Genomic DNA, 22760 nt, shown 5'->3' on the forward strand with positions numbered 1-22760 from the left:
ATTTCCCATGGTGCATTTATATCTGTGGCCAGCTAATTAATCCGCTCTGATGGCTGAAAACATGACAGGGAAAAAACGCTTCCACGTGATTGGATGGATGGAGACATTCCTCCTGTTCAGCTCTGGGGTTATGTGAGACCTGAGGTCTTCTCGGCTGAATGGTACAGTTGTCAGTTGGGACGGGTTGGTTCAGGTTAACGGCTGTGATAATGTGTTAGGGGTATGGCTCGTAGGAGGCTGTGGGCCAAACACACAGTGCATCATGGGATAGGCAGTAAGTCGATCAGCAAATAATCGCATGCTTGAACTCAGGAGTGTGTGAGTGTCTGAGCTCATCATGGGACAACTCACACACTTCTAAACTCAGACTCCACAAAGACACACATAATACCACCCACATCTGAATAAGGTATACACACTTACTCAGACAAACACACACACACATAACAAGTCTAATCACATCACTCTGTCAATTTGTATTTTCCAGGGCTGACTACATTTGACATATGACGTAACAAACCAGAGACCTGGAGGCCATGACATGAACTAAGGCCCTGTTTTCTCCGTAAGAGACTCAAATGAACAGAAACACACACACACACACACACACACACACACACACACACAGAGTCAATTTTGTTCTGTGTACAATCCCAGCATTGTCAATTGAGGTCACAACCAACTTACAACAATGAATCAAAGGGCCTGGCTATTGACGCAAATAACAGGTCAACTGTCATCTGACACAGTGGGTATGCCTGAATCGGAAGCCTCCCCATTTTCAGAGAGTTTTGCTTCCTTTCTCCTCTATTGCGACATCCTTCTGGCAATCTAAAACCGTTAAACTATTTTTTAAATGCCTGCCAGAAAAGAGGCCCTCTTAATAAAATCTGTGAGTCTGCCGAGTCGAGGGGAGGAGGTTGGGGTCAGTGGAGGTTTTTCAGCACAAATGAGAGGCAGGGGGGATGTGTTGTTGCCAACATGTGACAGGTGCCTGAGCAGGGCAAAGCCTCCAACTTTCCTATTTTCATTCTCAACTCCCTGTTAGCCTGACAACAGTCAAAGAGGAGTCATTTGTTGGCGCTTTGAGAAGAACCAATCTCTTCTTGTTTTACACTAAGAAGAACAACAAGGGATTTTTCTCAGTCCTTCCACATTAAGAAGACTACCTCACCTGGAATTGGCCCACCTATGTCATTTGATCAAAGATGATTACCTGGTATAGACCCTATATATATATATATATATATATATATATATGTAGTATACAGTGTATTCGGAAAGTATTCAGACCCCTTGACTTTTTCCACATTTTGTTACGTTACAGCCTTATTCTAAAATTTATTAAATCGTTTTTTCCCCATTTACATTTTAGTCATTTAGCAGACACTCTTATCCAGAGCGACTTACAGTTAGTGCATACATTTTCATACTGGCCCCCCGTGGGAATCGAACCCACAACCCTGGCGCAACAAACAACATGCTCTACCAACTGAGCTACACGGGGCCCCTCATCATCCTACACACAAAACCCCATAATGAGAAAGCAAAATGGATGGGGAGCGTCGCTGCACAGCTATTTTCAGGTCTCTCCGGAGAGGTTAGATCGGGTTCAAGTCCGGGCTCTGGCTGGGCCACTCAAGGACATTCAGAGACTTGTCCCGAAGCCACTCCTGCATTGTCTTGGCTGTGTGCTTAGGGTCATTGTCCTGTTGGAAGGTGAGCCTTCACCCCAGTCTGAGGTCCTGAGCGCTCTGGAGCGGATTGTGTCGAGGCACAGATCTGGGGAAGGGTACCAAAAAATTCTGCAGCATTGAAGGTCCCCAAGAAGAACCTTCCAGAAGGACTACCATCTCTGCAGTACTCCATCAATCAGGACTTTATGGTAGTGGCCAGACGGAAGCTACTCCTCAGTAAAAGGCACATGACAGCCCGCTTGGAGTTTGCCAAAGGCACCTGTCTCGGAGCTCTACGGACAATTCCTTTGACCTTGGTTTCTGCTCTGACATGCACTGTCAACTGTGGGACCTTATATAGACAGGTGTGTGCCTTTCCAAATCATGTCCAATCAATTGAATTTACCACAGGTTGACTCCAATCAAGTTGTAGAAACATCTCAAGGATGATCAATGGAAACAGGATGCACCTGAGCTCAATTTCGAGTCTCATAGCAAAGGGTCTGAATACTTATGTAAATAAGGTATTTCTGTTTTATATTTTTAATACATTTGCAAACATTTCTAAAAACCCATTTTCGCCTTGTCATTATGGGGTATTGTGTGTAGATTGATGAGGACAATAAAAAAAAAATCCATTTTAGAATAAGGCTATAATGTAACAAAATGTGTAAAAAGGGAAGGGGTCTGAATACTTTCAGAATGTACTGTATATATGTCCTAGTTAGTGTATGTAAGGAGAGAGAGACAGAGGGCTCGATTCAATCCGTAGCGCTGAAGACCTGTGCTACAACGCAATAGAAATTTAAAGGCAATGTGCCCGCGTTTGCGGAGACTACATATCAAGCTAAACGCTGCGTATGTCGGCTCAATCGGAAATTCCTTTTAAAATTTCAACCACGCTACAGCGCAGATCTTCAGCGCTACGGATTGAATCAAGCCCAGGGACAGAGATAAAGAACAAAGAGAGAGGGATAAGGAAATGAGAGAGGAAAGAGACCCAGGGATAAGGAAATGAGAGAGGAAAGAGACCCAGGGATAAGGAAATGAGAGAGGAAAGAGACCCAGAGATAAGGACATGAGAGAGGAAAGAGACCCAGAGATAAGGAAATGAGAGAGGAAAGAGACCCAGGAATAAGGAAATGAGAGAGGAAAGAGACCCAGAGATAAGGAAATGAGAGAGGAAAGAGACCCAGGGATAAGGAAATGAGAGAGGAAAGATACCCAGAGATAAGGACATGAGAGAGGAAAGAGACCCAGAGATAAGGACATGAGAGAGAAAAGAGAGAAAGAGAGCACTTAACAGTTTGATCGTCTCTCCACGGTGAGCCATCCCATCATACTGACCCCCCAGTGAACCAACAGAGGAAACTCCCCAGACGAAGCATTCCTCCATTACCCAGTCTGATGCCCTAATCAGCATCTCATGCAAGTCCGTCTAAATCCCATCCATTTGGCTAATCCCCCTGGATTAAACGACCTCAAACCCATAATAACCCATGTGTGGGTACAGTGAGTCAGAGCCTGTCACATTTGGCTGGCTTTGTTACATTACCTGGGCTCTGATCCAATCCATTAGGGAAAACTCTGGGAAAGGGCTTGGTTGGCCGGTTTTAGGAAGTCAAATCAAATGAAATGAAATGAAATTGTATTTGCCACATGCGACGAATACAACAGATGTAGACATTACAGTGAAATGCTTACTTACAAGCCCATAACCAACAATGCAGTTTAAGAAAAAAAATAAAAATAGCAAATAATTAAAGAGCAGCAGTAAAATAAAGTAACAGCAGGGTGGTTATATACAGGGGGTACCGGTACAGAGTCAATGTGCAGGGGGCACCGGTTAGTCGAGGTAATTGAGGTAATATGTACATGTGGGTAGAGTTAAAGTGACTATGCGTAAATAATAAACAGAGTAGCAGCAGCGTCAAAGAGGGGGTTGGGGTGGGGTGGGGTAGGGTGGGGTGGGGTAGGGTGGGGTGGGGGGGGCAATGCAAATAGTCCGGGTAGCCATGATTAGCTGTTCAGGAGTCTTATGGCTTGGGGTAGAAGCTGTTAAGAAGCCTTTTGGACCTAGACTTGGCGCTCCGGTACCGCTTGCCGTGCAGTAGCAGAGAGAACAGTCTATGACTAGGGTGGCTGAAGTCTTTGATAATATTTAGGGCCTTCCTCTGACACCGCCTGGTATTGAGGTTCTGGATGGCAGGAAGCTTGGCCCCAGTGATGTACTGGGCCGTACGCACTACCCTCTGTAGTGCCTTGCGGTCTGAGGCCGAGCAGTTGCCATACCAAGCGGTGATGGAACCAGTCAGGATGCTCTCGATGGTGCAGCTGTATAACTTTTTGAGGATATGAGGACCCATGCCAAATCTTTTCAGTCTCCTGAGGGGGAATAGGCTTTGTCGTGCCCTCTTCACGAATGTCTCGGTGTGTTTGGACCATGATAGTTTGTTGGTGATGTGGACACCAAGGAACCTGAAGCGCTCAACCTGTTCCACTACAGCCCTGTCGATGAGAAGGGGGGCGTGCTCGGTCCTCTTTTTTTTCATGTAGTCCACAATCATCTCTTTTGTCTTGAGCACGTTGAGGGAGAGGTTGTTATCCTGGCACCACACGGCCAGGTCTCTGACCTCCTCCCTATAGGCTGTCTCATCATTGTCGGTGATCAGGCCTACCACTGTTGTGTCCTCCGTAAACTTAATGATGGTGTTGGAGTCATGCCTGGCCATGCAGTCATGGGTGAACAGGGAGTACAGGAGGGGACTGAGCACGCACCCTGAGGGGCCCCCGTGTTGAGGATCAGCGTGGCAGATGTGTTGTTACCTACCCTTACCACCTGGGGGCGGCCCATCAGGAAGTCCAGGATCCAGTTGCAGAGGGAGGTGTTTAGTCCCAGGGTCCTTAGCTTAGTGATGAGCTTTGAGGGCACTATGGTGTTGAACGCTGAGCTGTAGTCAATGAATAGCATTCTCACATAGGTGTTCCTCTTGTCCAGGTGGGAAAGGGCAGTGTTGAGTGCAATAGAGATTGCATCATCTGTGGATCTGTTGGGGCAGTATGCAAACTGGAGTGGGTCTAGGGTTTCTGGGATAATGGTGTTGATGTGAGCCATTACCAGCCTTTCAAAGCGCTTCATGGCTACAGACGTGAGTGCTACGGGTTGGTAGTCATTTAGGCAGGTTATCTTAGTGTTCTTGGGCACAGGGACTATGGTGGTCTACTTGAAACGTTGGTATTACAGACTCAGTCAGGGACATGTTGAAAATGTCAGTGAAGACACTTGCCACTTGTGAATGTTGACCTGTTTAAAGGTCTTACTCACATCGGCTACAGAGAGCTTGATCACATAGTGATCTGGAACAGCTGATGCTCTCATGCATGTTTCAGTGTTGCTTGTCTCGAAGCGAGCATAGAAGTGATCTCGCGGCTGTGCTTCCCTTTGTAGTCTGTAATAGTTTTCAAGCCCTGCCACATCCGACAAGCGTCAGAGCCAGTGTAGTACGATTCAATCTTAGTCCTGTATTGACTCTTTGCCTGTTTGATGGCTCGTCGGAGGGCATAGCGGGATTTCTTATAAGCGTCCAGGTTAGAGTCCCGCTCCTTGAAGGCGGCAGCTCTACCCTTTAGCTCAGTGCGGATGTTGCCTGTAATCCATGGCTTCTGGTTGGGGTATGTACGTACGGTCACTGTGGGGACGACGTCATCGATGCACTTATTGATGAAGCCATTGACTGATGTGGTGTACTCCTCAATGCTATCGGAAGAATCCCGGAACATATTCCAGTCTGTGCTAGCAAAACAGTCCTTATTAACCGAGTCACTGGTGCTTCCTGCTTTAGTTTTTGCTTATAAGCAGGAATCAGGAGGATAGATTTATGGTCAGATTTGCCAAATGGAGGGCGAGGGAGAGCTTTGTACGCGTCTTTGTGTGTGGAGTAAAGGTGGTCTAGAGTTTTTTTTCCTCTGGTTGCACATTTAACATGCTGGTAGAAATTAGGTAGAATGGATGTAAGTTTCCCTGCATTAAAGTCCCTGGCCACTAGGAGCGCTGCCTCTGCATGAGCATTTTCCTGTTTACTAATGGCCTTATACAGCTCATTGAGTGCAATCTTAATGCCAGCATCGGTTTGTGGTGGTAGATAGACAGCTACAAAAAATATAGATGAAAACTCTCTTGGTAGATAGTGTGGTCTACAGCTTATCATGAGATACTGTACCTCAGGCGAGCAAAACCTCAAGACTTCCTTAGTATTACATTTTATGCACCAGCTGTTGTTTTAAGTATTGCTATTGGTATTCCAAGGAAGTCAGTTATCATTGCGCTAATCAGGTTGTTGAAGAATAGGTACACTGATGGGTTTGTAAATGTCATTGTTTTGTTTGTGAAGAGATGTTAGTAATACTACTTCTTAGGATGCATATAAAGCTTCTGCAAAGTCTTCATAACAAAGAATGATATCTGTTTATATAGCAATGGTCAGATGTGACATTCGGAAGATTCACAATTTACCCTTTACTAATATTTACTGACATCTTTACACAGGCAAGTGAATAGACATATTTTTTTCATTCATCTTGCTGTTAGCATTAACATTACGTAAGCCCAAACAAGTAGGCTAGTATATCCTGGTGGCCATGTCAGCACTGGTAAAACCTGCTGGGTTGTGGCTCTGTTAGCTCAGCCAGAGAGGGAGAGGCGAAGCAAGAGGGTTTACTCCGCCTCAAAATCTGTCCACAATAATAAGACCAGGAAGTGAGGAACTTTTGTATGGAGGTCAATGAGAGAATGTAAAATTTGGTCAACAAAAAATGTAATTGCTAATTTGCTACGTTAGGCTTATTTGATCGAATATAAGTTTTGTAATGGCTAGGTTGTTACGAATGCACTGATAATAAGTGGACACGTGACATTTCGGCAAAAAAATTACCAAAAAAAAACCAGTATCATAGTTGTACCTCTTGTTCACATGCGTATCTGCCCTCTCATTGGCTAGAATGGTCCCACCTGATCTCACCTCCTCTCGCCTTCCATCTTTGACAACATGTATTTCCATTGATAGACCGATCACTGGACCATCTTGTCAATATGATAGATAATCTTTGGCTCAGCTAGCTAGCTCAGCTTCTCCATCTAAAAGCAGCAGTTCAGAGCTGTGTTCAGAGGCTATTAGCACTGGCCTTGGGCAAACAGAGCCGGTCTGTTCAAACACACACCGGAAGCTTGCCTAATGACGATGTTTGCCAAGGTAGGGGGTAAAATCATAAAGCAAACAGGGATGGAGGTAGCCAACCTGTCAACATGTTGGAAATCCAAGGGGCTCTGTCTGTCACCGACCCTCTGGCTAGCAAACAGGATAGCTGCTAAGAAAGGTTTAATCCAAATTAAAGTCAATACATTCCTTGGGGACCTGCTCTTGTATTTGCGAAAGCAAAATATTAGACTAGGAGGAATGGAAGCCATTGGAGAGGACAGCACCATAAAGCAACCTGAACAGAGAGAGGATAGAGAGAGAGAGAGAGAGAGAGAGAGAGAGAGAGAGAGAGAGAGAGAGAGAGAGAGAGAGAGAGAGAGAGAGAGAGAGAGAGAGAGAGAGAGAGAGAGAGAGAGAGAGAGAGAGAGAGAGCGAGAGAGAGAGAGAGAGAGAGAGAGAGGAGGAGAGAAAGGGGGAGAGAGTGTGTGTGTATCAGGTGATCAACAAAGCAGCTGTTGTTGCAGGTGTAAACACCTAATAGCCCTTGCTTGTGTGTCATAATGAAATATACACTGCACGTCTGCTCCATCTGGCCAGAGGGGGAACAAACAGACCAGAGAATGGAATAAACCATAACATCAAACCAGCGTTGGTGTCTTTGGACTGACGTATGTCCATGTTATGGACAGCTCTCTTGTCACACTGCTAGTGTATAGCCCCATACTGTGGAAACAACTGTGACAACAGGGAACCAGTACATGCACAAGGTTGCTTTGTTGACACTGGATATTCATGATCAACTGTACTCTTCTGGACAACTGTTCCCCCAGCTGGAATCGATGAATGGAAATAGCCGTGATAGGACAACGTTTATGAATATGCTAATGAGACAAGTAGAGGCAGTTCCTATTGGGATGCTGTCGTACCTCTGTATGACCAGACTGAGCAATCAAGGAATTTCCCATGATGTCATCAATCTATTTTTTTGCTGAATGGTGGAAATTTAGAGAAAGTGTTCTTGTAATTGAACACTTTGAATGATGCACCTTTCGATTTCTCATCTTTATTACAGTAAGCACCGTGGGTGAATATTGGAAGTGGTAAGGATGGCTATAAACATATTTCTGGAAGAGGGGATTTTGTACATGATATGATGCAGTGCTCGTCATGCAAGACACAGGATATTGATGTGCTTTTTCCTCAATGACATTTAGTGTAAAATGAGGGAAGGTATGTTTGTATGGGAAATTGGGATTACTCCAAGACTTCAATCCAACTTCATTGGCCTATCCATTCTAACTAGATGATGATTCTGGGTTATGAAGACAGACCTTTTGTGAGCTACACCTATGGATAAATGGTGCTGAATGTTGCATCAGCGCTCTGACTTGAGCGCGGAAGAGATTTGATCTCTAGCTCTTCTTTCCTCTCTGCCTCTCCTCTTCCCTCCACGTCTCGTCTCTCCTCTTCCCTCCACGTCTCGTCTCTCCTCTTTCCTCCACGTCTCGTCTCTCCTCTTTCCTCCACGTCTCGTCTCTCCTCTTCCCTCCACGTCTCGTCTCTCCTCTTCCCTCCACGTCTCGTCTCTCCTCTTCCCTCCACGTCTCGCCTCTCCTCTTCCCTCCACGTCTCGCCTCTCCTCTTCCCTCCACGTCTCGTCTCTCCTCTTCCCTCCACGTCTCGTCTCTCCTCTTCCCTCCACGTCTCGTCTCTCCTCTTCCCTCCACGTCTCGTCTCTCCTCTTCCCTCCACGTCTCTGCCTCTCCTCTTCCCTCCACGTCTCTGCCTCTCCTCTTCCCTCCACGTCTCGTCTCTCCTCTCCTCTTCCCTCCACGTCTCTCCTCTTCCCTCCACGTCTCGTCTCTCCTCTTCCCTCCACGTCCCGTCTCTCCTCTTCCCTCCACGTCTCGTCTCTCCTCTTCCCTCCACGTCCCGTCTCTCCTCTTCCCTCCACGTCTCGTCTCTCCTCTTCCCTCCACGTCTCGTCTACTCTGACTGGTTTTGATATGCAGCAGTTGTGGGTTAACATCCCAGCACCAGCAACACACCTCTACCTCTCCTTCTCTTTCCCCCCCTTTCCTCTCAGTCTCTCTCTTTCCACCCCTTCACGTCTCGTCATCTGCTCTAACTGGTTTTTATGTGCAGCGCTTGTGGGTTAACCTCCTCCCAGGCAGCACGTTGGGGAAGCTTCCTTCGTGCAGGCTGTTAACCTCCACCCAGGCAGCATGTTGGGGAAGCTTCCTTCTTGCAGGCTGTGTAGGGCTAAGAAGCTAAGAACTGGGTCTGCCCTGCAGACATTCTCTCCACTGAGATGCTGGAACCAGTGGGAAGGGGAATCAGACAATCCAAACATTTGCGCACGAGCCGGCCCCTCACTGGGCTAGAAATCGGAGGCACACTAGTATTCAATCTAGTTTCAAGTTTCAAGTTTGAATGTCACATGCACAAGTACAGTGAAATGCCTTACACACACACACACACACACACACACACACACCTTCAGCTCCCTCCACATATTTTCTATGTGATTAAGGTCTGGAGACTGGCTAGGCCACTCCAGGACCTTAATGTGCTTCTTCTTGAGCCACTCCTTTGTTGCCTTGGCCGTGTGTTTTGGGTCATTGTCATGCTGGAAAACCCATCCACGACCCATTTTCAATGCCCTGGCTGAGGGAAGGAGGTTCTCACCCAAGATTTGACGGTACATGGCCCCGTCCATAGCAGAAAAACACCCCCAAAGCATAATGTTTCCACCTCCATGTTTGACGGTGGGGATGGTGTTCTTGGGGTCATAGGCAGCATTCCTCCTCCTCCAAACACGGCGAGTTGAGTTGATGCCAAAGAGCTCCATTTTGGTCTCATCTGACCACAACACTTTCACCCAGTTCTCCTCTGAATCATTCAGATGTTCATTGGCAAACTTCAGACGGCCCTGTATATGTGCTTTCTTGAGCAGGGGGACCTTGCGGGCGCTGCAGGATTTCAGTCCTTCACGGCGTAGTGTGTTGCCAATTGTTTTCTTGGTGACTATGGTCCCAGCTGCCTTGAGATCATTGACAAGATCCTCCCGTGTAGTTCTGGGCTGATTCCTCACCATTCTCATGATCATTGCAACTCCACGAGGTGAGATCTTGCATAGAGCCCCAGGCCGAGGGAGATTGACAGTTCTTTTGTGTTTCTTCCATTTGCGAATAATTGCACCAACTGTTGTCACCTTCTCACCAAGCTGCTTGGCGATGGTCTTGTAGCCCATTCCAGCCTTGTGTAGGTCTACAATCTTGTCCCTGACATCCTTGGAGAGCTCTTTGGTCTTGGCCATGGTGGAGAGTTTGGAATCTGATTGATTGATTGCTTCTGTGGACAGGTGTCTTTTATACAGGTAACAAGCTGAGATTAGGAGCACTCCCTTTAAGAGTGTGCTCCTAATCTCAGCTCGTTACCTGTATAAAAGACACCTGGGAGCCAGAAATCTTTCTGATTGAGAGGGGGTCAAATACTTATTTCCCTCATTAAAATGCAAATCAATTTATAACATTTTTGACATTCGTTTTTCTGGATTTTTTTGTTGTTATTCTGTCTCTCACTGTTCAAATAAACCTACCATTAACATTATAGACTGATCATTTCTTTGTCAGTGGGCAAACGTACAAAATCAGCAGGGGATCAAATACTTTTTTCCCTCACTGTACATACCCAGCTCTTACTGTACAACATGGGGTCACATGTCACATACACACACAGTAACAGTGTTTACAGTGATAAAACACCCTTTGATGTCGACCAAAATACATCAAACACTGGAAGCAGTCTAGCACCTGAGGCATCCAATATTACATCCTCTTAAACTAACTTTGTAAAAATTCTATCTAGAGGAGCTGCAGTGGGATTATATGCATCAGATATTATTTTTTTCCAACTAGTTATAAAAAACAACATATTACCAGGAACAGTGATTCATTAGGGTTATCCCCTTGCTTGTCATATTACTATTACACTCCACTGAACACACAGGGGGAATAACCTGAATGTTTCCTTGTAAACGGTCCAGTGAACACATTTGGGGAAGAACCTGTTGCAAACCAAGATATGCTGAGATACATTTACATGTGGTTCATAGTCATGTGGAATTTGATGTTTTGGTCTTACTATGCCTGGTATGCAAAGAAGGAGCGTAAATGTGTGTGTGTGTGTACATGTTTTCCTACCTTATCAGGAACAAATAGTCCTGAAAAGTCACCATAATGACCTGGAAAGTTACCATAATGACCTGAAAAGTCACCATAATGACCTGGAAAGTTACCATAATGACCTGGAAAGTTACCATAATGACCTGGAAAGTTACCATAATGACCTGAAAAGTTACCATAATGACCTGGAAAGTTACCATAATGACCTGGAAAGTTACCATAATGACCTGGAAAGTTACCATAATGACCTGGAAAGTCACCATAATGACCTGAAAAGTCACCATAATGACCTGAAAAGTTACCATAATGACCTGAAAAGTCACCAGAATGACCTGACAAAGTAGGAAAACAAGAACGTTATTAAAAAGTCAGGACCTTTTTCATGTCCTGAATTTGTTCAAATGCTATTTTAGGCTTAAGGGTTAGGTTTAGGGTTTGGGGTTACGGTTAGGGTAAAGGTTAGGAAAATACGATTTTTGAATTGGAATACATTTTGACTCCCCAAAAAGTCCTGAAAATGTGTGCGTGTTTGTGTGTCTAAGTATCTGTGTGTGTAGGATGCATTAAGCTGAGTCTCTTTCTTACTGAGAGGCTGGCTGAGAGACTCCATGTGTGTACCACAGACAGAGAAGGCTCAGGGGTAGAGGCACAGAGATCTGGGCCCCATGCAGCCATTGTCATTGAGACCTTGTTGGCTTTCCTGATGCCTAGTGCCTATACATACACTGAGTGGACAAAACATTAGGAACATGACATAGACTGCTCTTTCCATGACATAGACTGCTCTTTCCATGACATAGACTGACCAGGTGAATCAGGTAAAAGCTATGATCCCTTATTGATGTCACGTGTTAAGTCCACTTCAATTCATCCACTTCATTCAGAGGGTGAATGGGCAATACAAAATATTTAAGTGCCTTTGAACAGGGTATAGTAGTAGGTTCCAGGCGCACCGGTTTGTGTCAAGAACTGCAACGCTGCTGGGGTTTTCACGCTCAACAGTTTCCCTGTATATCAAGAGTGATCCACCACCCAAAGGACATTCAGCCAACTTGACACAACTGTGGGAAGCATTGGAGTCAACATGGGCCAGCATCTCTGTGGAACGCTTTCGACACCTTGTAGAGTCCATGCCCTGATGAATTTAGGCTGTTGTGAGGGCAAAATGGGTTGCAACTCAATATTAGGAAGGTGTTGCTAATGTTTTGTACACTCAGGACTTGATGGGACACAAACTGAAAATGTAACAAACTCACAATCAAATCAAATCACATTTTATTTCTCACATGCGCCGAATACAACAGGTGTAGACCTTACAGTGAAAGGCTTACTTACAAGCCCTTAACCAACAATGCAAATAGTCCGGGTAGCCATTTGATTAGCTGTTCAGGAGTATTATGGCTTGGGGGTAGAAGCTGTTAAGAAGCCTTTTGGACCTAGACTTGGCGCTCCGGTACCGCTTGCCGGGTGGTAGCAGAGAGAACAGTCTATGAACAGGGTGGCTGGAGTCTTTGGCAATTTTTAGGGCCTTCCTCTGACACCGCCTGGTATAGAGGTCCTGGATGGCAGGAAGCTTGGCCCCAGTGATGTACTGGGCCGTACGCACTACCCTCGGTAGTGCCTTGCGGTCGGATGCCGAGCAGTTGCCATACCAGGAGGTGATACAACCTGTCAGGATGCTCTCGATGGTGCAGCTGTATAACTTTTTGAGGATCAGAGGACCCATGCCAAATCTTTTCAGTCTCCGGAGGGGGAATAGGCTTTGTCGTGCCCTCGTCACGACTGTCTTGGTGTGTTTGGACCATGATAGTTTGTTGGTGATGTGGACAGCAAGGAACTTGAAGCTCTCAACCTGCTCCACTACAGCCCCATCGATGAGAATGGGGGCGTGCTCGGTCCTCCTTTTCCTGTAGTCCACAATCATCTCCTTTGTCTTGAGCACGTTGAGGGAGAGGTTGTTATCCTGGCACCACACTGCCAGGTCTCTGACCTCCTCCCTATAGGCTGTCTCATCGTTGTCGGTGATCAGGCCTACCACTGTTGTGTCGTCGGCAAGTCGTGCTTGGCCATGCAGTCATGGGTGAACAGGCAGTACAGGAGGGGACTGAGCACGCACCCCTGAGGGGCCCCCGTGTTGAGGATCAGCGTGGCCTGGGGATGGCCCATCAGGAAGTCCAGGATCCAGTATCAAAGGGAGGTGTTTAGTCCCAGGGTCCTTGGCTTAGTGATGAGCTTTGAGGGCACTATGGTGTTGAACGCTGAGCTGTAGTCAATGAATAGCATTCTCACGAAGGTGTTCCTTTTGTCCAGGTGGGAAAGGGCAGTGTGGAGTGCAATAGAGATGGCATCATCTGTTGGGGCGGTATGAAAATTGGGGTATAGGGTTTCTGGGATAATGGTGTGGATGTGAGCCATGACCAGCCTTTCAAAGCACTTCATGGCTACAGACGTGAGTGCTACGGGTCGGTAGTCATTTAGGCAGGTTACCTTAGTGTTCTTGGCACAGGGACTATGGTGGTCTGCTTGAAACATGTTGGTATTACAGACTCAGACAGGGAGAGGTTGAAAATGTCAGTGAAGACACTTGCCAGTTGGTCAGCGCATGAACAGCAAGTGAATGTTCAGTAATCAGAATAAAGAACAGTTGTAATGTTAAAGGGTGGCTTTGATAATGGTGATACTAACCTCTCTCTCTCCCCCCCTCTCTCTCTCTCTCTCTCTCTCCATCTCTCCCTCTCTCCCTCTCTCCCTCTCTCCCTCTCTCCCTCTCTCCCTCTCCCTCCCTCCCCCTCCCTACCTCCCTCCCTCCCTCCCTCCCTCTCCCTCTCTCAGGACGCCTTTGTGGAGATCTATGAACAGCAGAGGATCTCTCACTCCTGGCCGTACCTAAAGACAGTGTTCGGCCTGGCCGCCCTGGGAGCCGTCGGAGTCACCATCGGAGCCTTGTTCACCCAGAAGTGATACAAAAGGCCCCAGAGGACCCTCCCCCTCATCGATCGCCTGCTACCAGATGAAGGCTCCTTACCCAGTAGCCCAAAAAAGAAAGGCCCACAGCAAGTTTTCTTTCCGAAAAACTGGCAGCCTATAACTTTGCTCAGACTACAAGATCTCGTCTCTCGTCTCTCGCTCTTTCTTTTCTCCAGATGTATCTTTGACCTCACAGCTCAGCACTTCCCAGCCCGTGCCTGTAGCCCGGTTCTATCCCAGAGGAGACTGCACAGCTTTGTTACTCCCCAACTGCCAACAGAGCAGTTCTTTCATACTCTGACCCGTCCTCCTGCGAAATTAAAAGAGAAGTACAGCCTTGTATATGCATACACACACAGATGGAAGCACCCATGCATATTCTATACTACTGTAGGCACTTAACAACGGTGAATATCTATGGAAAGATTGTGTACATACTCTTTGGATAATTATACACTCATGCATAGACACACACCAACAGACACACTGAATATTGAATTTTGGAGGTGAACATATTCATACAAACTCAAGCGTGCGTTCTAACAACAAAATTACTTGTATGATGAATGGTTAATGAACATAACACAACAAGTGATTGTTTATCCATAAACTGAAAAACAGATATCTCTTTTCAATAACTTTTTTCAGCATGATTCTGTGGTACATGTGACATGTAACATTGACAAAAAAAATATTTAAAAAATAAAACCTCCCAAATGTACAGTACACATCCAGCTTCCATCGCCAGCATGTGTGGTGAAAGTGGCCATTTTTGACCAGATTGTCCATGTATGCATGATGACTTTTGATGACATGGAGCACATTTGGCAGAATGATTGGTTGGGACAGAGTCAGGGTCGTGTTCAGTGGGCCCGAAATGGAAGAAAACGGCCCGAAACCAGTGAAAACAGGAGTTACTATCCAAACTTGTCCAATCAGAAATGCTCCTTGTTGTTTTCCGGCCTATTGAACACAGCCTAGGTGTTTTTCTATATGAGAGGGATGTTTGGTTGGTGAAAGCTCACTGTACACAAACCCCCAAGGGAACAATCAACAGATCAATTCCTTATTAAAGCGCTTGTCTCTGATTCGTCCTCCCTGTTTCTCTGTTTGTGGAACTAATGTTGACTAAGGAATATTCTTCAGAGTTTCTCTCACTTATGTTCTGAGGGTAGGGCGCCCTTTTCAAGCACGCCTGAATGTATTTAGCCGGTCCCTACCCCTTGACCCAAACCCTTCGATGGGCCGTGCGTCCTGTTTCTGTGTGAGCAGAGGGTGTTGAGGGAGACTAGATAAGCGTCATGTGGAGCATCATGACTTTCGCTGACCCACCTGGTAAAGGCCTTCCTCCCATTGGATGCTCCACAGAGATACAATTGTTAAGCCCAAGCAGCTGTGTGTGTGTGTGTGTGTGTGTGTGTGTGTGTGTGTGTGTGTGTGTGTGTGTGTGTGTGTGTGTGTGTGTGTGTGTGTGTGTGTGTGTGTGTGTGTGTGTGTGTGAGTGAGTGTGTGTGTGTGCGCTCGCCCGCGTGCGCTAGCTCTAGAGAACAGAGGGGCTATTGAAGCTGTCATGGGAAAATAAGGTTGATAGGGCTTTGGTTTGGTGACGTTCCAGAATCCCCTCCACCTCCTAACCAAGGTCACATATTGGTGCATTCCACAGGTGTGCTTCTGCTATTACTATTCTGCTATTACACTCTCCCTCTTAGCTATAGCATCTGCTCTTCTCTCTTGCTCTCTCAACTTAATGTATTTTTTTATCTCTCCCTTTGCTTCAGTTTTTCTCTGTCCCTCTCTTTCTGTCATTCTCTCTCTCTCGCTCTCTCTCTCTCTCTCTCTCTCACACACACACACACACACACAAACACGGCTCATTCTCTCTCCATCTCTTTGTCACTATCTCTATCCCACTCTCTCACCCCCTCTTTTCCTGGCTTGTATTTCTTAATTGGCTAAAGCTAAGCCCAGACAGACATATGGGACAGTGTAGAGAATGTTATTTTTTTACCAGATCTGTCTGCTCCCGCTTCCCCCCAAGAGAGAGATGCATCGATCACCTGGTATCAGATAACAACCCAATGATGGGAGGGTTGATTTCCGATCAGCGGAGGCAAAGACACTGAGGCACCACTCTTCCCATCAGGGAGACATTATATTTTTAAAGGCTCTAATTGGACAGAGCTGATCGGGTTGGTCACTTCCGACGTCTACTGTAACTACTGTCATTGGACCCTATGTCCTTAAAAGCAGGGGTTGGTTCAGAAGGGTACAAGGCTAGGATTAAGATAGAAATGTATTGTGTATCTTCAGTTGAGATGAATTAGACTGCAACCCTGAATTTCCAGTTGCAATGTAACCAAAATAAAGCAGTGTAGTTTGCATACACAGTTGAAGTCGGAGGTTTACATACACCTTAGCCAAATACATTTAAACTCAGTTTTTCACAATTCCTGACATTTAATCCTAGTAAAAATTCCCTGTCTTATGATCACCACTTTATTTTAAGAATGTGAAATGTCAGAATAATAGTAGAGAGAATGATTTATTTCAGCTTTTATTTCTTTCATCACATTCCCAGTGGGTCAGAAGTTTACATACACTCAATTAGTATTTGGTAGCATTGCCTTTAAATTGTTTAACTTGGGTCAAACGTTTCGGGTAGCCTTCCACAAGCTTCCCACAATAGGTTGGGTGAATTTTGGCCCATTCCTCCTGACAGAGCTGGTGTAACTGAGTCAGGTTTGTAGGCCTCCTTGCTCGCACACGCCTTTTCAGTTCTGCCAACACATTTTCTATAGGATTGAGGTCAGGGCTTTGTGATGGCCACTCCAATACCTTGAATTTGCCATTTTGCCACAACTTTGGAAGTATGCTTGGGGTCATTGTCCATTTGGAAGACCCATTTGCGACCAAGTTTTAACTTCCTGACTGATGTCTTGAGATGTTGCTTCAATATATCCACATGGTGCACATCTATTTTGTGAAGTGCACCAGTCCCTCCTGGTGCCACCCCCATGCTTCATGATGCTGCCACCCCCGTGCTTCACGGTTAGGATGGTGTTCTTCGGCTTGCAAGTTACCCCCTTTTTCCTCCAAACATAACGATGGTCATTATGGCCAAACAGTTCTATTTTTGTTTCATCAGACTAGAGGACATTTCTCCAAAAAGTACGATCTTTGTCCCCATGTGCAGTTGCAAACCGTAGTCTGTCTTTTTTATGGCGGTTTTGGAGCAGTGGCTTCTTCCTTGCTGAGCGGCCTTTCAGGTTATGTTGATATAGAACTCGTTTTACTATGGATATAGATACTTTTGTACCTGTTTCCTCCAGCATCTTCACAAGGTCCTTTGCTGTTGTTCTGGGATTGATTTGCACTTTTTGCACCAAAGTACGTTAATCTCGAGGAGACAGAACGCGTCTCCTTCCTGAGCGGTATGACGGCTGCGTGGTCCCATGGTGTTTATACTTGCGTACTATTGTTTGTACAGATGAACGTGGTACCTTCAGGCGTTTGAAAATTGTTCCCAAGGATGAACCAGACTTGTGGAGGTCTACAATTTTTTTTCTGAGGTCTTGGCTGATTTCTTTTGATTTTCCCATGATGTCAAGCAAAGAGGCACTGAGTTTGAAGGTAGGCCTTGAAATACATCCACAGGTACACCTCCAATTGAGCCATGACATCATTTTCTGGAATTTCCCAAGCTGTTTAAAGGCACAATCAACTTAGTGTATGTAAACTTCTGACCCACTGGAATTGTGATACAGTGAATTATAAGTGAAATAATCTGTCTGTAAACAATTGTTGGAATAATTACTTGTGTCATGCACAAAGTAGATGTCCTAACCGACTTGCTAAAGAACTATAGTTTGTTAACAAGAAATTTGTGGAGTGATTGAAAAACGAGTTTTAATGACTCCAACCTAAGTGTATGTAAACTTCAGACTTCAACTGTAGTATATTAACTAAGGGTTGTAGGATACACCATAGGGTAAATCTACCGTCTGTTTCTGACGATTATGTGATAAGACTGTTAAAGCTGAACATACAAAGGAAGCTCCAAAAAGTATTGTTTGGCAGCTTTTTTATTTTCCCACAGCTCCCTCTCTTATCTGGCTAGACAGATCAGGTCATTAATTTTCTTTTGAACTTCCATTGTCTTTTTTTTCTATCCTCAGTTTTCACAGTTTGCATTGCTACTCTGTAGGCTACGTGATAAAAATGCAAAGATAGAAATCCTATACGCAACATCGATCATAGCTAAATTTTAATTTGCTTTTACTCATTAGAGCACAGAGGTCCATGAGATGTAGTCCTAAAGCTGAGATTGGAATGAAAATAGCTAATAAAACACACATAAGAAATGGAAGAATCATTATTTCCATATGGAAATATCAAAATATATAAAGACAGACTTAAATACGATGCACATACATCTCGAGTATGGCAGTATCAGTGATAGCAATACTGTACTGCAGTTAATGGTCAGGTATCATCAGGAAAATGTCTGCTGAAATCAAGATACACAGTGCAGCGCAGAGTGATGTGATGATTGTGGAATTGTGATCCATCAAGCTCTCCGACTGTCCTGAAGATCACAAATATTTTATGAACTAATGTTTTTTTCTCTTCAGAAGGAAACAAAATAAGTTTTGAACAGCACATAGGGATTGATTAGTTACTGGATATTGATCTAAACAAAAACAATGAAGAGGTGATAGATAGCCTACCAATCTTACCAAAACGTGTGAGGGCTAGGTCCACAAACCACAGTTTTTTGTTTAATTGATATTTATGTGTTTAATTGATATTTCACTGCCAAGGCAGGAATAGTTTTGATAAACTGTACACAGACCTGCTAGTATTTGATTGGTCCACATTTTACTCTGTCTATCTTGAAGAAGCCACATGAGAATTACTGAGGTGAGGTGAAATTAAAGAGGGTCAGAAAATGTTCTCTTGTTTTATGAATTATTGGAGTCGAAGGGCCTGTTTTGCACCTGTTGTTGACTAAAACTAGGTAGGACAAACAGAAGAAAATATGATCGTAAAATGACAGTTTTTTATCTTTCTTTTTACCTTCTGTTGTTGACCTTTTAGCAACCTTCTTTCTCAGTGAAATCTAAATAGAATTGCGGTGGAACCTACATGCATATAAATAGGTTTACAATTCAGTTATTTTAATGATAATTCTGTATTTAGGCTACGTCTCTAGTCTCCATGGTAATATCTAATTGTATAGCCATGCTATTTTCATTATGAATGATGATAACTCTTTAATCTCTCACTCTTTTAAATGTGTCATATCTTTGATAATAGTTCAAACATGACTATCTGGTTATTTAACTGAACTTTTTAATAATCTGAATAATTATACAGAAAAGAGGACAAAAAAATTTTTGTGAAGAAAAAAGCAAGTCTTGGGATCGGAGTATTGCCATTCATTGATCTTTTTGAATATTTTGTGTTGCTTCTGACTATAAGATCCGTTTGATGTGTATGCTTTGAAAGGAATTTGTAGCCTCTCTCACTGACTTGGTTGAAGGTACTTTGGCTGTGTTTACACAGACAGACCAATTCCGATCTTTTGGCCAGTTCTTGGTCTTTTGATCAATCAGAATCAGATCTTTTTCCAATAATGAAATGTAAAAACATGCTAATATCCGGTACATTGACTTGCATTGGTTGTTGGTTAGACAATGTTAACATCAGCGGATGGTGTCAGGGGCAACGTAAACAAACCCAAAGAAAGTATTGCACTCTGTCATTGTTAATAGACTGCTTACAAGGAACGAAAACAAACGTCATTTTGTAATTTGGGTGAACTATCCCTTTAGATGCTGTATAAAAAACGAGAGTGGTTTACTTAGAAACCATGAATAGCACTCACAATAAGCAATCTCCTAACTGTGCAGTACGGTACGAAAGATAAAAATACCTCCATAACCTGAGGTGTGTATGTGCTGAATCCACTAGGTACTAAAGCTTCTGTGCGCACACAGACACACACACACACACACACACTTCAGAGTGGTATTTATCATGGCTTCCCCATTGCAGTATTACTGTAATAGTCACCTGAGGGGAGGAACAAAGCTGTGAAGTGTGATGACTCGTTGGGAGGTCCCTAGCATCAAACAGCACCCAGGTCTATGCCTGTACTCCGCTCTCTATTCTACCTGATGATGACAATGATGATGACGATGAGGACGGTAGTCATCATATCGCTGAATACACTATGATCAAGATGATGATCTGGATTCATCCGACAGCTCCAGGGCAAGGCACGGTCTAATTACTATATCTCCCTGGATAACCAGCTGCTGCTTCCAAATGATGCTGCTTTAACCCCTCTCAGCATCCCACACCCGCAGGACTCAACCCTGTCCTCAGGATTCTAGTGAGGGAGCTACATCCTGCCGAGAACTTGGGAATTCATTTAATTAGAGTCCAGAGCTATCACTGTTGAGAAGAAAACGTATGAAACACTGCAGAGGAGAAGAAGAAAGAGAATTTTAAATAATGTGGAAAAAATAAGTCGTGTTTTTTAGTTGGCAGTTTCGCTTGTGGGGTAGTTAGTTGTGTGGATAGCTAGATAATTGCTGGCATCGAGGGCTGTTTTTGCACATTCTTCGGGCATCAAAAAAAGATGACGGTGGCAGAATTTAAGACTGTGTTTAATTTCAGGGTTGGAACTGGATGTGGCGAACAGGAGTATGTTTAGTTTAGCTTTTTTTAGAGACAAAAAGGAATACAATTCCAGAAACGTGCTTAAAAATTCAGAAATGTTGCTGCAGCTTATCATCAGTTTGACTGAGATTTTGCAGGATGAACAAAATTTGACCTTTAAAGTAAATTGGTCACAGTATATGTTTATTTGGTTTATAGAATGAATCCATCTTAAAATAAGGATAGATATTCAGCCCTGAAAGTGAGAACAATGTTACTAAGGCACTCAAAGGGGTAGTTCACTCGAAATACAAATGATCATGTTTTCCCACTTACCATTCACTACAGCCAAGGTAACTGGCAAAATCATGTGAATTTGTATTTAGAGTGAACTATCCCTTTAACGCGACAAAAATGCCACACATACACACAAGTTCCTATTTCCACTGCTTCTTCACGTAGTCCCAGTGATAGGCGAACCCACCGACGGGGTTTATCCTCATGTCAATCATTCTCTGGGTCTGCTTCTCCACCCATTCATCAGACAGAGTGTGAGGAACCTCGCCAAACACTGAGAGAGAGAGATAGAGAGATATATATATATATATATATATATATAGAGAGAGAGAGAGAGAGAGAGAGAGAGAGAGAGAGAGAGAGAGAGAGAGAGAGAGAGAGAGAGAGAGAGAGAGAGAGAGAGAGAGAGAGAGAGAGAGAGAGAGAGAGAGACATGACTGTTGCATTAGACAATGTCAGTCTCAAGAGATAAGACGTGACTGTCTCCACACAATGACAAAACTGTGTTGCAAGATGTTTTTGTGGATCAGACAAGGACGCAAAATGTATTGTTTCAAGAATCTTCCAGGACACTCTTGTAATAACATTGTCTCAGTGAGGCAAACAGTTTGGGCCATGTCCAGGGCAAAACAACTGGCATCAATGGAGGATCTCCACTTTTTAGCCCAGGACTAGTTTTATTAAACTGTATCCGGGAAAACCGGTCCACAGTCAGGTGTTTTGTGTTATCTTCCTCAGTGCATTGGATGAGAAATTGCATGAGACCAAAAAGCATTAGGGCCTGAGTTTCGTGAGAAACCATTCTTATCACTTTCCACATATAGTCATAATGAGGTAGTTCGTCTTGAGTCTCAGGCCATGTACACCAGTCCGTGCATAAGCAGAAGTGAACTCAGCCACACTCGAGCTGAAGTAAAGAGTATTCTTTTAGGTTTGATATTATAAGCACTTATGTTTTGAGTCAGCATGCATGAAGCTATGAGGTCATTCTGCTTAAATCCCTTTACAGAAGGTGCAAGGTGGTTCAACCATGAACCATGACGATTTGACCAACTCAATGATCACGTTCGCCTTAAAGGGGATTGTTATTTCTATATTTCTACCTCAAACAAATGTTCATTCCATTCAGTTACTAACTCATGGACACTCACTCAGCCACAAGACAGTTAACTTCATACATTAAATAATGACATAAACAAATGTAAAAAGGCTGATTGTACAAGATCCCCCAAAATCATCAACTACAAGGAATACCAAACATTATTTAAGGGAGCATTCCCGAAATGGGAATTCTGTGGGAACGGTGAAAGCCACTTGTATGTCGGAATGCGCCGGAGACGGGCTGGGAGTGAACCTGTATCCTGAGGGGAAGGGAGGGAGGGATTGGGAAAATCACCCTTTATCTTTATCCGTTCTCTTAGAAGCATGGCACATGGTAAAGTCTATCCAGGAAGCAACTATTTTTCCCCCTAATTAGGTGGAGGGAGCCCCCTCAGCGTTGCACACACCCTGATTTACAAGTCCCAACTTGAGCTCCAAACTATGGGAAATACCCCATTCTTAACTGAATTGGCTTCCCATCTGTCTGTCTGGGTCTCCCTCTTTCTGTCTCTCTCTATCTGTGTATCAGTCTTATAAACCCTATTTCCTTTCAATTCCCTTTATCTCATTGACACACTTCACATCAACCTATTTCTCTTTTGCACTCTCCCTTTTCTTTCATTTCTCCTTTATCTCACTCGCACTTTGTCTCCCTTGGTTTGCTTCTAACT

General features: G+C 44.3%; 2 protein-coding genes across 2 annotated transcripts in view; one reads left to right on the top strand and one right to left on the bottom strand.

The window, feature by feature from the left end:
• LOC311109438 (apoptosis regulator Bcl-2-like) overlaps window positions 1-15112 on the top strand; it is an 83788-nt gene extending 68676 nt beyond the window's left edge. Inside the window, exon 2 of the mRNA XM_084152332.1 lies at window positions 13891-15112. Coding sequence (XP_084008458.1) covers window positions 13891-14019 — 129 coding nt within the window. The 3' untranslated portion in view covers window positions 14020-15112. The remainder of the gene's footprint in view (window positions 1-13890) is intronic.
• Window positions 15113-20681: 5569 nt separating this feature from the next.
• The window catches only part of cox4i1l (cytochrome c oxidase subunit 4I1, like), an 8132-nt gene continuing 6053 nt past the window's right edge, over window positions 20682-22760 (bottom strand). Inside the window, exon 5 of the mRNA XM_084151669.1 lies at window positions 20682-21262. Coding sequence (XP_084007795.1) covers window positions 21129-21262 — 134 coding nt within the window. The 3' untranslated portion in view covers window positions 20682-21128. The remainder of the gene's footprint in view (window positions 21263-22760) is intronic.

Source organism: Coregonus lavaretus (assembly GCF_964263955.1).
Source record: "Coregonus lavaretus genome assembly, chromosome: 34".
In the NCBI taxonomy this organism is placed as follows: domain Eukaryota; kingdom Metazoa; phylum Chordata; class Actinopteri; order Salmoniformes; family Salmonidae; genus Coregonus; species Coregonus lavaretus.